This window comes from Populus trichocarpa, chromosome 1, assembly GCF_000002775.5.
Source record: "Populus trichocarpa isolate Nisqually-1 chromosome 1, P.trichocarpa_v4.1, whole genome shotgun sequence".
Taxonomy (NCBI): Eukaryota; Viridiplantae; Streptophyta; class Magnoliopsida; order Malpighiales; family Salicaceae; genus Populus; species Populus trichocarpa.
The window spans coordinates 23,033,176-23,058,703 of record NC_037285.2 but is presented as its reverse complement, the minus strand read 5'-3'; the positions used below and the strand labels follow the sequence as shown (position 1 = coordinate 23,058,703).

Below are 25,528 nucleotides of genomic sequence, written 5' to 3'. Positions count from 1 at the left end.
AATCTGTCCTGCAGCCTAGACACTTTTCAGTGTTCATCCCATATCTCGAGTTCTAGAAGTCCAACTATACTGATTCTTATTTTGTTGGAAAGCTGAGACAATTTTCCAGAACTTTCATGAAGACTATCTGTTCAAATTCTGATGTTAGCAATGATGTTTTGTTCAAACAAGAAGATAAGGATTGTCATCAAGTCAAGATGTGGTCACCCACTCAACAATTAGTCATCAAATCAATAGTTATGAATTTTGGCCTATAAAAGGAGGCATTTGCCATGCATTTAGGCATCTTGGTTTTTCAGATCAAGATCATTTCCTTACTTGCTTTCTTTATTTGTAGTTTTAATGTTCTAGTTTTATTTCATGTTATAGTTTCATTAATATCTTGTTTATGTCTTTCATTTCATTTACTATACTTATATAATTATGTTCTCATCTTGTTTATTTATATTTCTCTTCTTTGTCGTAACCCATTTTTGGGTTCTTCCAAGTTACATTTTATTTTCTGAAAAAAAAAAAAAAACCAGAACACTTTGAACGCATTGTTCTCCTTCTTCCCTACGCATGCAGAGGCAGGGAAGAAGAAGATTTTAAATGTTTTTTTCCGCTCTCTCTCTCCACCCCACTTGCCTAGGAAACCCGACACTACCCATACCCACACATACCCTGCCACCATGATGAAAAAACCAGGAGAGCCTTGCCTTGTGGACAGCCATGCTCCGCCCCTACCCTGCGCCAAGACAGTGGCAGGGTAGCCACCTTACCCTGCTCCGTGGCAGAGGTAAGGTGCCCCTCTCTTTGTGCGCCTATAAATACAGAGAGGAGGGAAGGAAAAAAGGAGAAAAGAAACGAGAGTAAACAAAAAATGGCCGGGTGTTTCGAGTAGTTGAAAACAAAAAAAACTGGGGGCAAAATTTTGGAGAAGGAGAGCAAGAGAAGTGACAGAGAGGGAAGTGAGACGAGAGAAGGGAGAAAGGAATAGAAAACAGAAACTGCGGTCTCTACACAGAGAAGAAGAAGAACTGTCCTCACCCCCGGGCACCACCGCTGCTCCTCTCTCTCCACCGTGGCCTTCGGCCACCACCATCCAGCACCGCCATTCCGCCACCATCAGCGCTGCCAACGCCAACAGAACCAGAGAGTGGGAGAAGGAATAAAACAGAGAGAGGAGGACGTTATTGACAGAGGCAACACACGGGGAAGAAGAAAAAACCGCAGCAGCTGCCGCCGTGCCTCTCCCCCGCCACCGTGATCCACTGTGAACAGGAGGGAGGCCACACATCCACTGCAGAGAAGGAAGAAACCATGTTGACAGAGAGAACGAAAAACAGAGGAAGAAAACAGCACAGAGAAGCAGAGGGGAGAAGAAGAAAGACCGCCGCCTCAGCCACCGTCTGCCACCACCACTGGCACCACGCTGCCCTTCACGCCGACCAGACCACCGTCATCGCAGGTCAGCCTTCCTCCCCCCTTCTTCTTCTTCTTCTCCTCCCCCGCTATTCACTGCATGAACAGTAGGCGTGAATTAATTCACGCCTTCTGTTCATGCATGAACAGTGGGCATGAATTATAATTCACGTCCACTATTCATGCAGCAGTGGGATCCAGCCTAAAATGAGTGGGCCGGGTCCGGCCAGTAAAAACAAATTTCAAAAATACTATTTTAAGAAAATTTTTTATTTCCCCGTGTAATTTTGTACTAAATTTTGTTTAATATTGGTTTGTATTTTTATATCGTAAAAATACAAATCCGGTATTAAAATACCGGTTTTCATCAAAACTAAAAAAAAATGTTTTTGTTTTCATGCATACGCCCAAGTCTCTAAAAGCAAAAAAATCATATTGTATTTTCATACAACAAATAAAACTTCAAAAAAAAAATTTATGTTTTAGCATGCATTTTGGCTTTAATAACCAGTTTATTAAAGTCACGAGAACTTGGCCAATATTTCAAAATAATCCAAAAAATTATTTTGTTTTCTTTTTATATCAGGGATTACGAATTTACACGTAAAACGTATTCCTAATATTAAAACAATAGTTCTTTTATAGATATTAGAACAGTTAGGCTTTACCCGATAAGATAAGGACCTCTTTACCGAGGAGGACTTTTCTTAAACCATAGACAGACCAACAATTAGAAATACAATGAAACCTTAGCATTTATCAGACAATTAAACAATGCAGCTTACCTTAGGTAGGGCGTATTTGGGGTGCTAATACCTTCCCTTTACGCAACCAGTCTCCATACCCGATCTCTAAGATCAGTTAGTGTTCCTAGTAACCAAAATGTAATAGTCCCGACATAATCAATGTTAAAAGATTCCAACATATCCTCTTTATTTGAGGGTAATTTTTTTTTTTTTTTCAAAATTTCGGCAGAGTTTCGTTTGCATTTAGGATATCCCAAGTTATCGACTACTATCAGTTTACTCAAACGACCCATCATCACAAGGTCCCTTAATTCCGGACCTCATATCAAACCTCATAATTCCACACACAATATATATATATATATATATATATATATATATATATATATATATATATATATTGTGTGTGGAATTATGAGGTTTGATATATATATATATATATATATATATATATATATATATATATATCCTACGAGTAAGTTCAATATGAACATAGTCCAACACAATTATATCATAAAATTTAAAGGAAAAGGAATACTAACATGCAAAGAAAGTATTTACAATATAAGAAGTGTTCTTAGATATTTCAAAAAGGTTAATTACAAGACAACTAAAATACTACATGTTAAGCTGAACCCTTATAAATACATCAAGGCTTGCACAAAAGTATACTACATAAACACGTTAATTCCCTTTTGTTTTAAGTTAAATATTTACATAAATTTTGCAAGGTAGAGTCCTAAACTAATGATCTTCCTGGATGTTTGATGGACCTGTTACATAAATAAACATACAATTATGTTGATAAAGAATATATGTATGCTCATGTAATGAATACGAATGAAGTATTAACTTTCTATCGAATCCATGAGAATTCTAACAAAGAACATATATTTTGCTTGTAAATCTTTTAAACCCAATTAACACCCATTTGTATATTCTTAATTGAATAATCTTATTTACTTGCATAAACTGGGTGACCTTGCAAGCTAATCGTGTAAATCATATCCCAGCAATCCCATCACAGATGCCATTAGCCGAAGCTAATCATGTAAGTCATATCCCGGCAATCCCATCACGGATGCCATTAGCCGAAGCTAATAATGTAAGTCATATCTCGGCAATCCCATCACGGATGCCATTAGCCGAAGTTAATCTTGTAAATACACTAGGCTTTATTTACATTGAACACGATATTTATTATAATTGCATTCACCAGAAGGATTCTAAATTATATAAGTGCAAATAGGAGGGAAAATCACGCACCTGCTTCGCCTGTCTCGCGACCTCCCCTAACAGAAGATCCGATCCTGGTTGCTCCTCCTGAATCACAAGGAAGTTTTTTTTTTTTGTTATGATTCTTTCAAGCCGATATTATAAAGAATTCATATTCATCCATTACTCATATGTTACTTTCTATGCATGTTCAATTCCTCATAATAACATACATACATATATCATGTATATTTTCAGAGTTAATATCTCAATACACAAGTGTTCGTATGACTCAATTCTTTTATATTCTTATTTATAGTATTAACATGAAAGTCTACTGTTACTGTCCAATTTCCAACTGTTACTGTTTGACTTTGAACTGTTACTGTTTGACTTTGAACTGTTGCTGTTTGACTTTTCCAACCGTTACTGTCTGACTTTTCCAACCGTTACTGTCTGACTTTGAACTGTTACTGTTTGACTTCCAATTGTTACTGTTTGACTTTGAACTGTTACTGTCCAATTTCCAACTGTTACTGTCTGAACACTCATCAGATTTTTAACTATATCTAAAGTTCTAAAACTCCATTTTACATTTTTATTTGCTATAAAGGAGTGAGTGGCACCAGAATCAAACAAAACATGCATTTGATAGTCATTCATTTGCAGCATACCTGCCACCACATCTGATGCTGCTCTGACATCCTCCTGGGTCATATGGAAAACCCTTCCTTGATCCCTTTCATTTTGCACTCTAGGTCGTCCCCTATTTGAGTTAGCTCCTGACTGAGTTGACCTTCCCGGTCTATTTACTGTGATAGACTGCTGATGACTCTGACTTTGCTGCCTATGTCTCTGAGGCTGTTCAGTGTTTAACTGGGGGCATTCCATTTTAAAGTGACCCTTCTCACCACAGTGATGACATCCTATTCCCAAGTACTGACAGGTTTTCCACTTATGACCTTCTCCTCGACATATATAGCATCGTCCAGGAGAAACCATACAACTCCCAGGGTGTCTTTGTTCACACTGAGCACATCGAGGGTAGCCAATTTCCTTCTGATCATTATGCCCCCTTGCAGCTATAACCCTGGAGCGGGTCTGACCACTTCCCGACCTCCCACTGATATCCTAGTCGGAAGCTAGTTGACGTCCCCCCCTTTCTTTTTGAATTGAAGGAACTGTTCGCCTCTACCTTTCTTTGGAAGTGGTGGCCTGCCTAAAAATTCCATATCCTTTCGTTTTCCTGCACCCCCATGACTCTGTTGGCCTTCTTCCATACAAGCCTCCAAGGCCTGTGCTGCTTCAATCAGTTCCCTTACTGTCTTGAATTGCAAAGCAATCAACCCCTACTTCAATTCTTGTCTGAAGCCATCCCTTAACTTTTCTATCATGTGTTGTTCTGATGGGACATAATGTGGTGCGAATAGTGAGAGATCATGAAATCGTCTCTCATACTCGAGTACTAACATTCCCTCCTGTCTCAAAGCTAGGAATTCTTGTTCCTTCATCTTTCGATGATATTTGGAGTAATATTGATTCTCAAACTCTATCTTGAAGTCATCCCAGGATAGGGTTTCTGTAGCCCTCCTCAACTGAACTATCTCTCACCAAGTCATAGCACCGTCTGATAGTAATTGAGTAGCACAATCTACCCGCAGATCATGTGGTATCTTAATTTGAATCATGGTTTTCTCCACCTTTCTAATCCACCTTCCTGCCACTTCAGCATTCTGTTCACCTGAGTAGGGTTCACAACCCATTTCTCTCATACTTTTCACCAAACGAACTAGTTGTACCACGTCATTAGTAGTTGTAGCTGCTTCTGAAACGGTTGGTATGATGGGTACAGGTGGGGGTGCTGGCATAGGAGTGGCAGCATTAGCCATACCTTCCATTACTGCTTTGACTAGCTGGGCCAAGAGCATCGGATCAACATAAGAAACAGATGGCCCTGCAGGTGTAGTCTGAGGGGGCTCCTCTACTCGTTCCCGTGGGGCTGACGTGGTCGGCCGAACATCCCCAGTTTGCCTTGGTGCCTATCTAATTTGAGGCCCCGACGATTCTTCATGCCCTGCTTGAGTCGATACTACCGGTGCATGTGAAGCAGTATCTTCCAAAGGGCTCTCTTCTTGCCCCTCAGAAAAGTCTATATTTCTATTCCCCCTCCCTGCAGTGGATAGATCTGTTCTAATCTCTTGACGGGTACGTACCATCCTGCAATAAATTAATGAACATCAACAACCCTTTTTGATTTCTTCCCAGAACCTATACCAGGGCTCTGATACCAACTGTAATAGTCCCGACATAATCAATGTTAAAAGATTCCAACATATCCTCTTTATTTGAGGGTAATTTTTTTTTTTTTTTTAATTTCGGCAGAGTTTCGTTTGCATTTAGGACATCTCAAGTTATCGACTACTATCAGTTTACTCAAACGACCCATCATCACAAGGTCCCTTAATTCCGGACCTCATATCAAACCTCATAATTCCACACCTCATACAATCTACACACACACACACACACACATATATATATATATATATATATATATATATATATATATATATATATATATCCTACGAGTAAGTTCAATATGAACATAGTCCAACACAATTATATCATAAAATTTAAAGGAAAAGGAATACTAACATGCAAAGAAAGTATTTACAATATAAGAAGTGTTCTTAGATATTTCAAAAGGGTTAATTACAAGATAACTAAAATACTACATGTTAAGCTGAACCTTTATAAATACATCAAGGCTTGCACAAAAGTATACTACATAAACACGTTAATTCCCTTTTGTTTTAAGTTAAATATTTACATAAATTTTGCAAGGTAGAGTCCTAAACTAATGATCTTCCTGGATGTTTGATGGACCTATTACATAAATAAACATACCATTATGTTGATAAAGAATATATGTATGCTCATGTAATGAATACGAATGAAGTATTAACTTTCTATCGAATCCATGAGAATTCTAACAAAGAACTTATATTTTGCTTTTAAATCTTTTAAACCCAATTAACACCCATTTGTATATTCTTAATTGAATAATCTTATTTACTTGCATAAACTGGGTGACCTTGCAAGCTAATCGTGTAAATCATATCCCGGCAATCCCATCACGGATGCCATTAGCCGAAGCTAATCATGATCCCATCACGGATGCCATTAGCCGAAGCTAATCATGTAAATCATATCCCGGCAATCCCATCATGGATGCCATTAGCCGAAGCTAATCATGTAAATCATATCCCGGCAATCCCATCACGGATGCCATTAGCCGAAGCTAATCTTGTAAATACACTAGGCTTTATTTACATTGAACACGATATTTATTATAATTGCATTCACCAGAAGGATTCTAAATTGTATAAGTGCAAATAGGATGAAAAATCACGCACCTGCTTCGCCTGTCTCGCGACCTCCCCTAACAGAAGATCCGATCCTGGTTGCTCCTCCTGAATCACAAGGAAGTTTTTTTTTTTTTTGTTACGATTCTTTCAAGCCGATATTATAGAGAATTCATATTCATCCATTACTCATATGTTACTTTCTATGCATGTTCATTTCCTCATAATAACATACATACATATATCATGTATATTTTCAGAGTTAATATCTCAATACACAAGTGTTTGTATGACTCAATTCTTTTATATTCTTATCTATAGTATTAACATGAAAGTCTACTGTTACTGTCCAATTTTCAACTGTTACTGTTTGACTTTGAACTGTTACTGTTTGACTTTGAACTGTTGCTGTTTGACTTTTCCAACCGTTACTGTCTGACTTTTCCAACCGTTACTGTCTGACTTTGAACTGGTACTGTTTGACTTCCAACTGTTACTGTCTAACTTTGAACTGTTACTGTCCAATTTTCAACTGTTACTGTCTGAACACTCATCAGATTTTTAACTATATCCAAAGTTCTAAAACTCCATTTTAACTGAGATTGATCTCGTTGGAAAGCTAAGACACGAGGCTACTAGTTCTCTGAGGGAGGAGAACCCAGTTTTGCCTTCAAGATAGTCAAAAGTGTTCATTTACTAATTAGTCCTACTGCCCTACATAATCAGTCACAACTCAGTCTCAATTGGTAACCCATAACTGGAGTTTTACATTTCCAAATTGAGCAAGACCAGTTTCCTTAGTTAGCTAACATTCAAATCTACAATTTCTATGAGGAACCCGATCCTAATCCCCTCATCCTCCTACCCGACATCTCATCGAAAGTTAGGAGACAAGTCTGTCCAGACTCGTCTCCCCCTTCCCTTCACACAATACTTTCATAAACTACATACCACACACATGAATTAACTTAATCTCAATAATAAGTATTTTTTCCCCAATTTATGTCTAAGAACCCTAACCTATGATTCAATATCAAGGCATCAATTCTTTATCGAATTTAAAAAAATGATTTTTTTTTTAGATCAAGTTTAGAATACCTTACCCGGTACAAATTAAGATTTTGATCTTCAACCAGTTGAAGATTCTCAACTCCCTCTTTTCTTTTCTTCTTGTTCAATTCCTCTCCTGTCTTTTCTTCTTGTTCAATTTCTTGGTAATCCTTTGCTCTCAAGTGTTTATCCCATCTTTAAGCTCTTAATCTTGGATGGGTTCTTAAAATTTTAGTGTTTCTCTCTTGATTTCTCGAGAATGGGTATAAAACTCCCTATTTTCTCTCCTTATGGTTCCTACAGATTTTTTTTGATGAGGAGAGAGTATTTATACTCTATATTTTCCCTTATTTACATTTAGACCCCCTTTTTTTTCCTTTAAGTGCATTATTCTCTTCAATTAAATCTAACCCTCAACAGTACCAGGTTTATTATAATGTCTCGAATTATTTCGCCCAGAAATTTATATTCAAAAATTTCTGAATTTCTGTTTTTATTTAATCATATACATGAATTTCTTCACTTTTATTTATTTATTATTATTTTTTTCCCGGGGTTTACACAAAATATTAGGTGGCGACTCTCATTCCATTTTTCCACTGATAAGAGACAAGAATTTCTTGTCTCCCCATATTTTCCAGATACACACATTTGAGTGTGGAGGACGATCACCGCGACGTCGCACACGTACGACATTCTTCATAATGTTTAGCTAAGTTTAATATGTCAAGGTAAAAAGGTTTCACTAATGGTGTTAGGATATGTATAATATAAACTCAATATGGACTTCAATGCTTACATCCAAGAAAGTTTGATATTAACATGTCTTATCATTTTTATCTTATTAATTCTTAATACCTTACTTGTTAAATGGTTAATCTAGATTTATGTTGTATAACACTTGGTACAATAAATGTGTGATCCTTCATAGCCAACTGTATGGTATAACCGACACCTGTGCTATGAAAGGAACTTGATTTGTTGTTAACATAAGTTAGCATCATGAATTCCTGACAATATTTAAAAGTATTGGTGTTACTTAAATAAGATAACTAATATGATCATGTTAATAATTTATAATGAGCTATTAATGACAAATCATCCGATTGGAACCTCCTTTGTGTGTGGTTTCCAGTTGAGTAATAAAAGGAATTTATATTATACTTATTTGAAATATCATTAGTGGATCCTCTAACCTTGACATTTATTTTTATTATTGTTTAATCCTCACATTAATCTCACATCTCAAAATTCTCTTTAACTCATTATTATTATTATTATTTATAATTTATATAGTTAAACTTTATGTAGTTTGACTCCGGTCTTACCGGATTATTTATTACTTCGACATTCCTGCACTTGGGATAAGACATCAATCTTTTGATCGTGTCAAGTATTGTGCCCTTCCCCTGTATGATGGATAGTATTTGCTGAATATGCAAATCTGAAAATCCAGTCATAACTGAAGATGCCTCATGCATGAGCTAACCCTTTTTAACATTGTTAGTAGAAAACTGAGTGCCATTATTGCGCTTGAACTGAGCCTGCCTGGAGCAAACTTGTTGGATGGATTTTTAGGGTGTTATGGTGAATATCCATTCAGTTTCCAACAGGTTTCTCGCATATGATGACCACAATCATAGTAAGAGCAATGCAAGGGTTAGCAGATAAAGAACGAGAATGAGCACATTGTCCACGTCTAGCAGCCAGGGCCACTGATTCTGCCTTCCGCACAGCCATGGCAGAATTATCTAATATTTCATGAATACTCCTCAGGCTACGCTGCTTCTCTTCCTGCATAACAGAAGCATAGGCCTTAGCAGCGTCAGGTAATGGGTTCATCAACATAATCTGACCCTGAATGGCACTATAGGTGTCATTGAGTCCCATGAGGAACTGCATCAGTCGGTGTCTTCTATGGTCTGCCCCACAAGAACAAATGGTATTATTATAGGATCCTTTAAGTTTTGTGTAGTAAACCGCAACAGTCATCTGATCTTGAGTAAGATAAGAAATATCTCGTTCAATCTGAAAAATGATAAGGAGCATTGCTTTGTGAAAAATGATCCCGAGAGTCTTCCCATACCACTTGTGATGTGGCTGAAAAAATGACATTGTCCGCAATGTCTTATGTGAGCGAATTAAGAATCCAAGAGATAATCATATCACTGCACTTTTTCCATGAAGCATACTCATCTGGCTTGTTTGTTTTAAACAGCATGGTAGTGGTTCCATCTTAAAACCTAGCTTGGATTTGGCATTCAAAGAAATCATCATGGCCCTACTCCGTGTCAGGTAATTATTGCCGTTAATTAAGAGGCTTTGAAACGAGCATCATACCTGGATGATGTTAATGGTGCAGGAAATATGAATTGTTTTTTTATATATATAATTATCCAGAGTATATTAAAAAGGTGTTAACATCCAAGATAAAATATAGAAACATAACAAAAAAAAGGAACAAATTTAGGAAAAATAATAAAATTAATCTACTACAACAAAAACAAAAAGATTACCTAAGATTTATTATTACATCATAATTTGATGTCATCAGAAGATCTTAAAAGGTCATTTCCTGTATAAGTGAAGTTTAAATTCAGAGTATACAACTAAATAGTAACCCGATAAAGGATAGTGGAGAAACAAGCTTATAGTTCCCTCCTCAAAAACAATTTTGTTCTTCAATAACCAAATACTCCAAGTAGTAAATACTACTGGAGATTAGTCTCCAAGCTAATCTTTGAAATTTGTCTGGCACTAATATTTCAAACCATTGCAGAAGTAACAAGTCTAGTGTGTTCAGTAAACAACATTGGATACTCCACTAATTCAAAACTTTCATCCAAACACTTCTAGAAAAGTTACAGTGTATATAAATATGTTATAAAGTTTTCAAATCTAAGCTGCAAAAGACATATGAAGCTTATATGACAAACAAAACATTTCAATGATAGAGAAAAGCTTTGTACTAACTTTATCCTTCAAGTTTGTTCCTTCATGCTGGTCTGTGGCCCAAGCTAAAGACACCTGGCACTGGGGCTGCCATGCCCTGGGTGCTAGGGCCAGACCCGCGCGCTGGATCTGCAAAATCGTGCGCTTGGCCTGGTGCTGACTAGCACGCAGGTGCTAGGGCCAGACTCGCGCGCTTGCGGTCTGCAGACCTGCGTGCTAGTCAGCACCTAGGCCAAGCGCACGATTTTGCAGATCCAGCGCGCGGGTCTGGCCCTAGCACCCAGGGCATGGCAGCCTCAGCGCCAGGTGTCTTCAGCTTGGGGCACAACCTCACACACCCCCCTGCAACCTTTGGAACTCTCTGTGGCAGGGCATGGCAGCCCAAGTGCCAGGTGTCTGCAGCCTGGAACCTGCAGCCATACCGTGCTCCACTAAAATTTGCATTGACCGTTTTCTCCCAAACTATCCCTTCAATGCCAAACGCTATATCCCAATGAAAAGACAACCCCACCCTTCTCCTGTAGTTTTTGCAACTCTCTAGCAATGACAGCTCTACCATTACACTGCTTCAATCCATAGTGTCATGAATCTTGATGAACAGGACTTTTACTAGCACTGCTCCAATCCACAGTATAATAAATCTTGATAAACAGGACTTTCCCCGTACAATTTTGCTTTGTGTATAATAATTGTTGCCAACAATACAACCAAAAAAAAGTTAAATATGCAAGTTTTCTTGTTGGAAACAGTGCAATCTCAAGAAATTACATAGGTTATGTTGTTCGCAACCTAAACATTTTAATAAAAAAATATTTGAGTTATGTCAGTGGAAATAACATAACTTACAGATTACGCTATTCTCAACTGCACATCTCCATAAGATGTGCTATTTCCTCAGCAAAATTTTTAAGGTCATATTATTTTTTCAAAACCTTTTTTTGAAAAAGTTCTAATTTAAAAAAAAATCAATATGAGGTATGTAAAAGCTCTGGACATGAATATTATATACATTGTGTAATACATCCAAAACATTCATGGTTATCAAACTGGCTAAGGTTCACGATTTTTCGAGTTAATCTAAATTAACTCTAAAATAATATTATTTTAATATTTTTAAAATAAAATAACTTTATTCTAAATAAAAAATAAATCTTGTAGTTGACCTGACAAGGTCTAACTCATCCCCACTAGCCCAGTCAGGTATTTTGCTTGATTCCGAAAAAAGAAGAAGAAGAACACCTGAATATGGATTTCAATATATATGCCTTATAAATCCTGCACAAATTCTAAGAATAATCTCTAATAATTCATCAAACAATTAAGGAAGTTACAATCAAATCATTTAAAAAATATTTTATTTCCTTGTGTATCTTTAAATGTATTTCTTTTGACCAATCTCCTGTTAATTTCTCCTCTCGATTCATCTGTTTAATTTCTCCACAGGCTGCGACTGTCGAGTGATGCGAATTTAATATTAATTTGCACACACAATCTTTTCAATATATATATATATAGTGTTTCTTGCTCACCTCAAATCTCTTAAAAAAAGACTGGAAAAAATCTTCATTCAGCCGATCGATTTTCAAGCAGCAGTGTCCTGAAGCTTATAGTTATGCTTATGATGATGAAACGAGCACGTTTACTTGTCCTAGCGGAGGCAACTATTTGACTACCTTTTGTCCATGATCAACTATTTGATTTACTAATCAGCTTATATATATTTTGATTAATTTTATAATTTCTAAATATAACTTTTTCTTTTTATGGAAAGAATTGGAGGACAACACATTTAATAAATGGAGTATCTTAATTAGATAAATTCAAAAGAAACGGAGTACTAGATTTGGGATTCACATACCAATGCGATTAGAAAAAAGTTAGGGTTTAGACGGACCTTTTTTTTTTCTTTTTTTTTCTAATTTCATTTTTTTTTAACTTTTTAATTTTATTTTCAACATTTTATTGTTTCTGAAATAGTTTGGTTATAATTTTATTTTTATTTATTTTCTGTAATATTATTGCAATCTCAAACAAATATTTTAATATTTGATTGGTGAGTTAAATTATGAAACCTATATTAATTCAATATATCATTATCTTAATATTAGAAAAATATTATCTTTAATTTTCTAAAAAAATAAAATCACGCTTTTACCGCTCAACCATTGCCCTTACTCAATTCTAATCTTGAAATCTTTACCTGATCTGATTGGCTTTGAATAAGCTAAGTCTACTAGGTCACGTAGAAACAACTTCCATGTAAATTAATTTTAAGCTCTAGTTAGGTAAGGAATCGAATCGGAAGATTTCAAGGATACTCACTAGATTAGGTTTAATAACAATATCAAATAGTTTTTTTATTTTTTAATTATATTTTTTAAATTTTTTTTTAGATATTTTTTTTAATATTTAATTGATTTTGAATTACTTTTCATAATTTATTTTAGTTTGTTTTATATAAGGTTATTGTAATTTTAAATAAATATCATTTTATTTTGGTTGATGTTTAATTTTTAAAAATTTTATTTTTATTATTATATTATTAAATAAAATAATTATTAAATTCAATAGAATCTTAACGGGGATTACAAATTTGGTGAGTTATACTAAATGAATGTCGTTCTTTTTATTAAAAAAAAATATAATAAAAATTACAAGGAAGAGTGTCAAGCTGGTCATTCTTCTAATAAACTAAAAATATAATTAATAACATTATAATTATATTATATATAAAATATCTAAATTAGATATATAATTATATTAAAATTAATTTAATATAAAATATATTAAAATATAAATGGTTTTTTTAAATAATTTTTTATTATTAAAATATATATAATTAAAAAAACTATATTAATATTATTTAAAAAATTATTTTATTAATTTAGCTCGTTAATTTAGCTATTTAGATGGAGATCCTCTAAAATTACATAAGGTAATTAAGAGAGAGAGAGAGAGAGACGTATAGAAGCTTAACATCGGGAAGCCGAATTGATTTTGACCATGGAGGATTTGTGCGATGGCAACATGGAGTTGAAGGAGATTCAAACCCTGGCAGGACACTCCGATAGGGTTTGGAGCTTGGCTTGGAATCCGGCCACCGGAACTTCTAATAATCCTCCTGTATTGGCTTCTTGTAGTGGCGATAAGACTGTTCGAATTTGGGAGCAGACTCCTTCCAATCGCCTTTGGCATTGCAAGGCAGTTCTGGAAGAAACCCACACTCGAACTGTTCGGTCTTGTGCCTGGTCTCCTTGTGGGAAATTTTTGGCCACCGCCAGCTTTGATGCCACCACCGCCATTTGGGAGAACATTGGCGGTGATTTCGAATGCGTTTCTACTTTAGAGGTATTTTATTTAAAAATCTCAACTTTTGGTATATGTTCCCGCAGAATGGTGTAAAAAGATGCTAATTTTTTTTATGGGTTTTGAACAATAGGGTCATGAAAATGAAGTGAAGTGTGTGAGTTGGAATGCATCAGGTTCGCTCCTGGCGACGTGTAGTAGGGATAAGACTGTTTGGATATGGGAAGTGATGCCTGGGAATGAATTTGAGTGTGTTTCAGTTTTGCAAGGACATACACAAGATGTTAAAATGGTTAAATGGCATCCAACTATGGATGTTTTGTTTTCTTGTAGCTATGATAACACTGTTAAGGTACTCTTTGTGGGTAAATTTGCTTATCCCATCTTTTATTTTCTCTTCAACGACTAAGATTGTGTAAATGTTTCGTTGCTGCTTTCGAAATCAGTTTAAGAAAATGTAGAACAATGTTGAATTTTTGGTAGAATTACAGGTTTGGGCTGAGGATGGTACTGGTGATTGGCATTGTGTTCAATCCTTAGGTGAATCTAACAAGTACTACCTCTCTCCTTTTGTAGCTGATATATATAGGTTTTACATAGATTGAAATTTGTGTTACTCAGTTCATGTTATTTGTTGGTTTATTATCAACTCTTGTTTTATGATATGACGAGTTTATCTAATTGGAAAAGGGTTGATTTCTACTCAGTGGTCACTCTTCTACTGTCTGGGCACTTGCTTTTAATGCTGAAGGAAACAGAATGGTTACCTGTAGGTATGTAAATCTTTTTTTCTCTGTTCTTTTTCATTTTGATGATCATTGATTGGGGTGATTTTTAAAAAAAAAGTAATTTAGGTGAAAAAAACAGAGCTGTTCATGGAAGGGAATTGAACAGGTGTTTTTGGATTGATTTTGCAGTGATGATCTTACACTAAAAATATGGGAAACAGATGTTGGAGGGATGCAATCAGGCAATGACCTTGTTTCTTGGTGAGAAACATGTTCTCTATGCATAATGGATCTTCTACTTTTCATTTTATTACAGCATATTGAAATGTTCCTTGGATGAATTTTAATCAGTTATAGAATTTGTTCTTGTTAATGTTAGAATTCAAGTAAAGAAAAGGCTTTGAATCAAGTGTGGATGAAACTCATGACAGAAATATTTGAAATTCGTGATGGAAATTATGGTGGTGCTAAGTGGTAGGCTGCATGATAACAGTTATTAGTATTTTCGCACCTGATGATAGATTATTGGTTATGGTGCTCTTAGGATACATTTACCATGTGAAATGATGTGAGATTTATGCAATGTGAGAGAATTGTACCATATGATCTCCATCCCAAATTAGAGTTGCACCTTATTTTAGGATGTCCAGAATGTCTTTCCATGTTCATCAACATATCCTATTTATTGGTTTTATTAAAGTTTATTTAGTTATGTTGGTTACAAAAAAGAATGGAGTAATAGATTTGGGATTAAATTCCCTGAGGGATCGATTATTCATTTTCATGCTCTGTTTGTTATGGTGAAACTATAGGCCTTTCTTTTTGGATTGTGCAGCATACATGCCCAAACACAAAGCAACACTTATTGATAACTTGGTTTGTTTTTCAGGAATCACCTTTGCACTCTCTCGGGTTATCATGATAGAACAATCTTTTCAGTTCATTGGTCAAGGTAGCAGCCCTGCAAATTAAGTTTACTAATTATCATGTCCAACTCATGGTTTTACTTGGTTTTTGGCTGCTGTTGTGCTCTTCAATTTCGAACCACCGTTACCTTCCTTTCTTGTGTTTTGTTGTCATTGGATGCTCTTCTAGACTTTTTCTGGGCTATCCTTTGTCTTTTTGCACAGTTTTTTTCCCCCTAAATTCTCAGTTTTTACACCTCTTCACACTTGAATAGGGAAGGTATTATAGCAAGTGGAGCAGCTGATGATGCACTGCGGTTTTTCGTGGAGAGCAAAGATGGTTTGGTATTCAAGATTTATATCCTCATATCTATTATATCTACCGATTCAATTTAACATAGAAAGTGCAACGATCCTTCATGTAATGAAAAATCAAATGAGACAATTGCGTGTTTGTTACAGGTTGATGGTCCTTCATATAAACTGTTGTTGAAAAGGGAAAAGGCTCATGAAATGGACATAAACTCAGTGCAATGGGGCCCTGGGGTAAGATTTGTTCTGGATATGTGAGATTAAATTTATGCATATAGCTATCTTTGTATAATGGATATGATGAGAGGAATGAGAAGCAGGGTTGTTTGTAGATTCTTGGATTCTGTGGCGATCTAGTAATGCTTTCCATTCAAGTGTCTTGGTAAACTGAATAGATATTTCCCTGCTCACCCTGACATTATATATTACTTGAAGCATACTACACTACTGTACCCTGCACAGAAAAAATAATGAAAAAGAAAAACCATCCTGTCACTTGATCATGGGCTGCTGGTGACCCTGCAGGTGGTTCCAACAAACAACCCACTGGATCAGCGCAAGCTTCCAGCACTCCTAAAATTTGAAACCATGTCTTGATTTTTGTTCTTCTCTTGTGTGCGTGTGGGTGGGGGCAAGGGCGGGGTGGCATGGTGTTGGGCTTGTTATGTATTCATGTGGGTTTAATGGTTAGTGTTGAAGTTACGACTGTATTCTTAATGTGTTCTGTATATGATTGTCATTTTTGCTAGGAAACCGGGCTGCTTGCTTCCACAAGTGATGATGGGACAATAAAGATATGGGAGCTGGCAACTCTGACCTGATTTTTTATACTTGGCACAGCTTGTGAGACCAAGAGATTGATGTTATTAGATATATCCCTTGTTAATCTCTTCTTATTAGTTGATCAGTGTGATAGATGGCCTTAGTTCGACTTGAAATCGCTCTCTCATGGAAGCCATTTGCTGGTTTCCATATTAAATAAAGCATTTGTGTTTGTAATCTTCTTTTGGAGTGATGTATGACTGGAATGTTCGAATTGACTGTATAGTCTACCAGAACTAAATTCAATAGAAAACATCCGGACCTCGGTATTTCCTATATTTCTATATTGTGTTCTCTTGATTTTCCTCCTGCTTACAAGGCTTGCTGTTTGTATATTAATGGCTAATTGATTCTCTCTCTCTCTCTCTCTCTCTCTCTCTCTCTGCTTGAATTGTAATGACGAGATGTTCAGTGTTTGCCTTTTTCTGCTTTATATCTGTCCATAAAATATCTTGAATTGCTTCAAAATGAAGTCGGCTATAGCATTCAGACAAATGTCCAAAAAAATAATAATAATAATAATAATTTGAGGATGGAATAAATCAAATTGATAATTGATAATGAGACTGTAGCATCTTTAGCTGGAAACATGTATTCATGCATAACAAAATTAATAATCTGAAAGCAATTAGTGGTGCAATCAACAAGATGCAGACAAGTTGTGCCTAAGTCCAAGCATGCTCCAGTTTGTTTAACACTTAGTCATAAAGCTAGGGCCTTTTAGAACATGACGTCCAATCTCGTACTTGTGTTCATACTTGTGTTCATACTTGTGTTCACAACGTGATTTATGATTTTAGATTATACGTTAGCGTTAAAAATAAATTTAAAATTTAAAAATATTTTTTAAAGAAATTATTATCATAATTTCAAATAGTACTATACCAAAAACACAACAACTAGCAGTCAAAATTCAACTGCAAATCTTTCTCTCTTTTTACCCCACAAGAGCAAGTTAGAACTAGTCTTGAATGTTTGCAGCATGTTAATTCGTTGGTGAAAGTCAAATTGCTAATATAATTTGTAGGTAAAGAGATATTTTTCTACCTTCAAAGATTTACAGTTAGTCAAAACCTTTTACAACAACAGCATGATTTTGCCTACTATATATGTGAAACATCTTCTTCTTCTTCTTTTTCCCAAGTATCTTGCAGCATTTTCCAAAAACAATTCCAAAAATATTCTTGTAAATTGAGCAAAGGGTTTTATCATTTTATTCACAATTCCATTTTTTTTAATATTTACAGAAATGGAATATTTTTGTAGCTTTTTTACTATTCTAACTAAATTTTTTATGACTTGCGGCCTATCAGTTCAACAAGATAATTTTACAGTTTTCTTAAATCAAAGCAATTTGCAAGTTTGAACAAGAAAGAAGATAAAAAAAAAATAGTAGGAAATGTTCCATACAGATAATAACCCATCACAAGGACATTTCCACATTCTAAGCTTTTCCTATCCTAACAATACAGTACAGATAACCAATTTGTCATCAAAACCTTGTGATTTTAACATATTTATTTTTCTTATGAAATGAAGATCTGAGATTGACGTGCATGATTTATTCATGTTGAGACAAGAAGCCTAAATCTTGTGAATAAACAGCTCCCTCTTTCTCATGACTCCACAGGTCTAATGCTAAAGAATCCAAATATCCTCCACAGCTCCCTGTAATCAATTATATAAGCATATCCCTGCTTGCTTGCCCTTCAATTCCTTAAAAACAGAAATATCTTCAGCCTGAGTTTCCAGCAATGGCCAATCAAATTCCCTTGGCACTTACCTTCACCTTACTCCTCGTCTGTAAGTACCTCGTCTCCGAGTTTTGGTTGCATGTAAGATGTCAACACACTCATTATATAAACCTATTCTAACATGAATGAAAAAAATCTTGTGCAGGTTTCAAACATGCAGGAGCTCTATCGGTCACCTTTTCCTTTAAGAACAACTGCCCATTCACTGTTTGGCCAGCAAGCCTAAATAATGCTGACAGTCCACAGCTGTCTTCGACAGGCTTTGCTCTGACAGCAGGTGCTTCATCCTCCCTGAGTACCCCTGTGCCATGGTCTGGTCGGTTCTGGGGTCGAACGCGATGCAATACAGATTCCTCAGGCAAGTTTACTTGTGCAACCGGTGATTGTGCCTCTGGTCGAATAGAATGCCATGGTGCTGGTGGTATACCACCGGCATCCTTGGCAGAGTTCGCTCTAAGAGCTAATGACGGGCACGACTACTATGATATCAGCCTGGTGGATGGTTTTAACATCCCCCTTTCAGTAATTCCACAAGGAGGTTCTAGCGAGTGCCGTTCCACGAGCTGTGCAGCTAATGTGAACGCTGTTTGTGATTCTAAATTAGCTGTTAAAGGGTCTGATGGGACTGTGATTGCCTGCAAGAGTGCATGTTTGGCATTCAACCAGCCACAGTTCTGCTGCACTGGTGAGTTCAGTACACCAGACAAGTGCCTTGCTACCAACTACTCAAGCACTTTCAAGCAACAGTGCCCTGAGGCTTATAGTTATGCTTATGATGATAAAAGTAGCCTACTTACTTGTCCTAGTGGATCTAACTATGTGATCAACTTCTGTCCATGATGAAATAACTATTCATCTCCTTCGAAAATCAGGAGCAGCACAGCTTTAATTTGTTCAAGGACAGAATAACCTTGGATAATAGAGGATGTCAGGATCAAACATGAGATTCTGACACTCAGGATGTGTTCATATTGAAAATAAAAGGAGATTATTATCAGTAGGTTGTTACAAGCGTACAAACAAAGCACCAAAAAAAATCCAAACGCAAATGCATTCAAGAACAAAACACAGAAGCACAAGAATGATTTGTTCTTTTCAAATTCAACTGGCCTGCTGAGTTGTAGTAATTTACAGGACATACACGATCAGTAATTTGCAGAACTATGCAAATCTTAGCCGAATTGATTGTCAGAACGCATTCCTGCTATTGTTTGATATCCTGAATCTGCAGTTATTTTCGTGATTTTGGCATTTCACTGCAATAAGCAGGTGTGCTGGGTTTCCTTAATGCAGTTTCTCAGGACCCTGAGATACCATTTTGTGAAAAGCGAAACCATAACAATTTGAGACTATATGAATTTTTGGCTTAGAAGCATCGTAGTAAGTTGAACTGGCAGTGAAACAATCCAAGCTCACTCAAGAACTTTTGCGGAGCTGGCAGGGCAATTTATTACTGGACGCTAGGACAAATTTCAATCTGGAGAAATGAGCACTTCCCCCATTTCCTCAACTATAAATGAGTTAGATTTGAAAGACCTGTTATTTTGGCTAGAAGTGAACCCATTGAGCTGTTGTAAGGTACTCTTAGCGTTGCTGAATGGGCACAGCACATCATTTGCAATCATCATCAACTAAGTAGCAGAACTTGCACAACAGACCAATAATGTCTATGCCCGAAAACGAGGTAGTTCATATCTTTACCAAGCCAATATTGTCAGCTAGAAGAGTCAGCAGCCTGAGGGTAAGAGTTAGTTTTTTAGCTTCGCCTAAAAGTAGCTTAGGTTGAATTTCAAGTTTGAACCTTGAGAACTATTCCTCCCCTAAAGGACTACATCCACTAGTTCAAACAAAAGAATCTGATGACCAATATATGTTACTCATTTTCAAACTATGTGTGGACCTTCCTGATAATAATATTGAAGCAGGCGCGCTTCAAAAGAATGAAAGTTAACTACAAGAAACAAAACATGTAGAAGTAGAGAAAATCTATAAACAGAGAAATCTCAGAACAAACCATATTACAAAAGCGATCATCTTTCCTTCAGAGTCATGAATGGAAAGTGGGAGGGTGCTACCTTCTGAGTGGCTTATAAAGACAAACAGTTACAAACTTGGATTGGAATCTATGGGTTAGTCCAAGAGCAACTAGAGATTGAGATGCCCATCCCTTCTCAATGTAAAGGTGGTTCAGCACAACATGTTGAGGCTTGGAAGAAGAAGCTTCATCAAGGACTGTTAGACTTAGCTGCGGTGGAACTGCTGAAGGATCCTTCGCAAAATCATCCTCAGCTGGAAATGCTTGACTGTAAGTGGAGTCTGGAGATGGTGGGGCCTCAAACTCAACTGCACTATCAATATTTTCTGGCACAAAATCCTGCAAGAAATAGCAAGAGGAACTTACAAATCTAATCATTAACAAATACATGTGTTCTTTTTGCAATTTTTCCAGACACTAAAAAATGGTTCTTTGGACCAAGAAGTCTTGTATTTCTTCCTCATACATGAATATTAGTAGGGAAAATATTTATCTAGCAAAATCTTGGTTATATATGCATATAGAGGAAGCAGAATTCGTGTTGCTAACTCCCATATGACAAATAAAAAGCATGTTTCACATCGCTGGTTTGCATGAAATCCCAGTTTTTCAAGTGCATCCTGAACATATCCCTTGAAACCCATGATTCTGGGCTTATTTAGTTTCCAAAACCATTGGCACTAATGACTTTTAAATAATCAAATGCCTCTGGATTTGTAAGACCAAGAGCCATGTCAAGATACTTACATGAACATCAAGAAGATTACAAACACGGCCCATTTCATCAGTTACAGAAGGGAGATCTGGAATATATCTCCACTCTTCATCCACAATGAACTTGTAGTGGTATATACCTGATGGAAGGACCAAAAGAATAGAATGATCCTTCCCAGATCTTTGTAACTTTTTCCTGCAACAGAACAATAAATGATATCATATAAGTTTCCTCCGAAGCAACAACTGCTCCTTTTGGATCTTTCATGTTTAAGATGGTGGCTAAACCTTACCTTGAAGAAAAGTTGTCCCATGATCCTTCGACAGCCACATCGTTTCCACCATGGCTCCATGTGATAACTGTAGGGATTCCTTGCTCAGGGGATTGGTCTTCATCAACAACTTCATGGGAATCATTCTGCCAAACTTGATCAAAAACAGGAGGGGCATCAGGCCTTCGCAAGGGGGCAACAGGAGCCTGCAAACATGCACAATACAGAAGCAGTTACATCAGCTAAAGTTCTATCACATGCAGAGATAAATCCACAGTTCAGTCCATAGAGCAAGTTTAACCTTTAGATTCCCCCAACAAGTACGAAAATAGAAATCAGCAATAAACGTAAAATGCAACTATCCACAACAATATCCACCAGAGAAATCACACCTTTTCTCACACATAAAACAGCAATTGAGCTGCTGAAATCAAACCATCCCAACTCTAACCCACAATATGACAGCATCACACGCGGGTTGCAAATGCCTTAAATAAGCAAACATAACGAGGCAAGTACGATAGACTAGTGGATCAACCACATATATGTTAAGAGCCCCATTGTCATTATTGATTCTCAAAAAGTTAACAAGGACATCTAAGGAACAGAAAGAAACCAAACTCTCAAATCATATAACATTCTTAAGAACTACAGTCATGATTGAATCTTCAATTCAGCCCCCTTGGCATCGTAATAACTTTCTTTTTTAGTTATTTGATCACAATATTGACAAATACATTCACAAAAACTATGCAGTTTAAAAGACATGCATCAGATTTAAATAAAACCCACTTCAAAAAACAACTAAACCACCTAAATGGAGATCTTAATTATTAAAAACAAATCAAAACAAACTGAGAAAATAAAAGAAAACCCATTTCTCAAAATGCTTAAAATCCAAGCATGAAGGCAATTAGTCACCACTAATCTTCCTCTTCCTTCCTTTTCACAGATCTTAATTGAACCTATCTTTCATCCAATAAAAGACACAACCTTTGAATTAAGAATCCAAAATTTTACAATCAAATCATCACAATTACCATTATACCTGAGGAGGGAACAAGAAAGGAGACGTGGATCGAGCAGGGGCATGATCTGGAGGACTATTATTATTTTGAGTGTGAACATCATTACTATCCAATATTGAAACCGACTGGCTTGTAGTCGACGCCCCTCTTCCGATCACAGGCGACGGCGACGGCGACTCACCGTTTTCTAACCCTTCTTCATCGTCTCTTTCTCCTTCCTCCCTACCGTTTGCATTCCCCATTAAAATAACCCTCTACCCTTTAGCCCACGTACGGTACAGAACTAGCGTTAGCCCAAAATCAACAAAAGAAAGGTAGTTCTCGTCCGAAGATGGTGAAAATATATTGCAATACAATATCGTATTTAATAATATTTTTTTTCTTTTTTTGGTAATGAATATGATAAAAATAAGAAGAGACGTGTGAGGAGTGGAGGAGGAGTTGTGGAGGAGATCGGTGGTGGTGGAAGTCTAGTGATATGGTTAATGGGATAGTTTAGTTGTGTTGCAGAGGAGAGAGAGCGGAAATATGGATAACGATTGAAGGAAGAGAGTTATAGGGTAAGGTCGATCTTAGTTTTAGTTCTTGAGACAATAGGAGGATAATATGGGCCCACCACGCATCCGATGTGGAATATATAAATGTGTTTGGTAGGTATGTATTAATTATTTTTTAAAATATTTTTTATTTATAAATGTGTTAAAATAATATTTTTTTTTTTAAAAAATTATTTTTTTAATATCATCTCATAAAATAATCTAAAAATATAAAAAAATAATTTTAAATAAAAAAATACTTCCACCATATTTTTGAATTAAAATTTAGATTGGTAATGAGATTTCTTTATGTTTTACACTTTGGACTCCTAGTTTTTAATATTTTCAAAACTTAACAAATTATACCTCAATCCGGATATAGAATGACAGAATAAAAAAAAGAAAAAGTGCTACAATAAATATCTTGTTTAGCTCGAGTTTAAAATTAAATCGTGTGGAAGTTAACTCAACGCGACATAACCGACATGATGTATCCAAAGACAGCCTAGACACTAGGTAAAAAACGTGGTTTAACTTTAAAAAAAATATTAAGATAACTTTTTTTTAATATTGAGACGTCGATATATTAAATCATCATAGACTTCACGACTTACCCTACTAAATTCTTCATTCAGATTATAGACTCTACTGGATTTGATAACTTTGTTTTTAAAAATTATTTTTTTACTTAATTATATGATAATAAAATTAATTATTTATAAAATTGAGTACAAATTAAATATTAGGATATTTGTTTTAAAATTGTGATAATTTTATATAAAGCAAACCAAAATAATATATGAAAAATAAAATAAATATTTAATGATAAAATTAAAAAAAAAACACCTTCATTACCTATGAGAAATAAAATTCTTACAAATTTTTAATTCTATCATATATAATTTTTATGTGAGAATTGTTTTATTTATTTATTTTTAGATATTCACAATCCCGATCACATGTTGGGCTTTAAGAATATTATAAAACAGGTTCTATATTTATAGAAAGAAAGAAGCAAAGAGTGCACTCTTGAGAAAATCAACATGACAATATCACACCTTACACATATAAAGGGGAAAGGAGAATTTTTTTTTTTAGCTCCATGAAATAAATGAGTTGTTTAATCCTTCATGACAATATCACTCATTTAATTAGAGAATTAATATTCAAACTTAATATTTATTTTTTACTTTTTAGCTCCATGAAATAAATAATTAAGTTGTTTAATCCTTCATTTTCAATATATATAATAGGGGTGAGCAAAAAAACTGAAAAATCGAGAAAACCAGAAAAAAATAACTGAAAAAACCGAACCGTGAAAAAAAACCTATTAAACCGATTAAAATTTTGAAAAAACCGACCGGTTCGGTTTTATAAGCATGAAACCGAAAAAATCAAACCGAACTAAAACCAGAAAAAAACCGAGCCAGACCGAAAAACCAAGTCAAACCGGTCGGTTTGAACCGGTTTTTATCCTAAAAAACCGAACTGAAACCGGTCGGTTTGAACCGGTTACATTAATAAAAGTGTGTTTGTTACTGTTATAATTTTTATTTTTTATCTAATCACAAATAATAAATTGTTTGGTTACTAAATAATTACCCTTTTTTTATATTGTATCACATTTATAATCGTGTTTTAAATCTTGATTATATAAAAAAAATATGTTTTTTATTTATAAAAACTTACTTTTTATTTATTTTATATACAAAAATCAATATTACAGTAATTTTAACTAAGAATATGTTTTTTTAATTACAATTAAAAATATTTTTTTAAAACTAATTTTTTAAAATACAACCGCAAATCCATCACAATGACAAAAACACACACACAAATTATGATCAAGAGAAAGAGAGAGAATGGACAAATGGAAGAGATTTCACGACAGCTAGCCTAAGAGATGTCTTATGTTAAAGAAACCTACATGCAAGAGATGATTCCATCGATAATGTTGTGTTGGGCCCACTCTTTATTCATTTGGACCCACTGTTGTTTATCTTCGGCTGTCCCGGTTAGAAACCTAACCATGATGGCTTCACGTCTAACAATTCGCAACAATTTTATTTTTTAAACATAATTCTAAATTTGGTATTGAGACTTTAATTAAATTTCTATTTGAGTACCCTCATTTTTAATTTTTTCAATATGATCCTATGATACCCCCCTTAATTAAGTGTTGATTAGATTTCATGTTGAGAAATTATAACATGCTATTAGTTATACCCTAATTTTATTTATTCATATGTCATATCATCAAAACCCGTGTTGGTAATATAAAAAATTTTAGAAAAACATTTCTCTATTTTCTTTTGTTAATAAATTATTATATTTATTATCGTAATTTTACATAACCACCCGTCTTTTTATGCAGTGATCTCTCG

The 25,528-nt window shown here is 35.3% G+C and overlaps 3 protein-coding genes across 3 annotated transcripts; 2 read left to right on the top strand and 1 right to left on the bottom strand.

Moving 5' to 3' along the window:
• The first annotated feature begins 13,652 nt into the window (after nt 1–13,652).
• Nucleotides 13,653–17,083, top strand: LOC7478508 (protein CIA1). Its single transcript, XM_002299752.4, has 9 exons — nt 13,653–14,080; nt 14,172–14,390; nt 14,530–14,591; nt 14,746–14,811; nt 14,956–15,027; nt 15,656–15,718; nt 15,947–16,016; nt 16,134–16,217; nt 16,733–17,083. Exons 1-9 carry the CDS (start codon nt 13,736–13,738, stop codon nt 16,802–16,804), a joined length of 1,053 nt encoding a protein of 350 aa, XP_002299788.2. The 5' UTR covers nt 13,653–13,735; the 3' UTR covers nt 16,805–17,083.
• A 1,273-nt stretch (nt 17,084–18,356) lies between these two features.
• On the top strand, nt 18,357–19,556 carry LOC7467972 (thaumatin-like protein 1). Its single transcript, XM_002299751.4, has 2 exons — nt 18,357–18,608; nt 18,705–19,556. The coding sequence occupies exons 1-2, from the start codon at nt 18,560–18,562 to the stop codon at nt 19,397–19,399; spliced, it is 744 nt and encodes a 247-aa protein (XP_002299787.1). The 5' UTR covers nt 18,357–18,559; the 3' UTR covers nt 19,400–19,556.
• Nucleotides 19,557–20,527: 971 nt separating this feature from the next.
• Nucleotides 20,528–23,149, bottom strand: LOC7467971 (SNF1-related protein kinase regulatory subunit beta-1). Its single transcript, XM_002298254.4, has 4 exons — nt 22,629–23,149; nt 21,602–21,786; nt 21,342–21,504; nt 20,528–20,933 (listed from the first exon to the last, which is right to left on the bottom strand). Exons 1-4 carry the CDS (start codon nt 22,848–22,850, stop codon nt 20,631–20,633), a joined length of 873 nt encoding a protein of 290 aa, XP_002298290.3. The 5' UTR covers nt 22,851–23,149; the 3' UTR covers nt 20,528–20,630.
• Between the last annotated feature and the right edge of the window lie 2,379 nt (nt 23,150–25,528).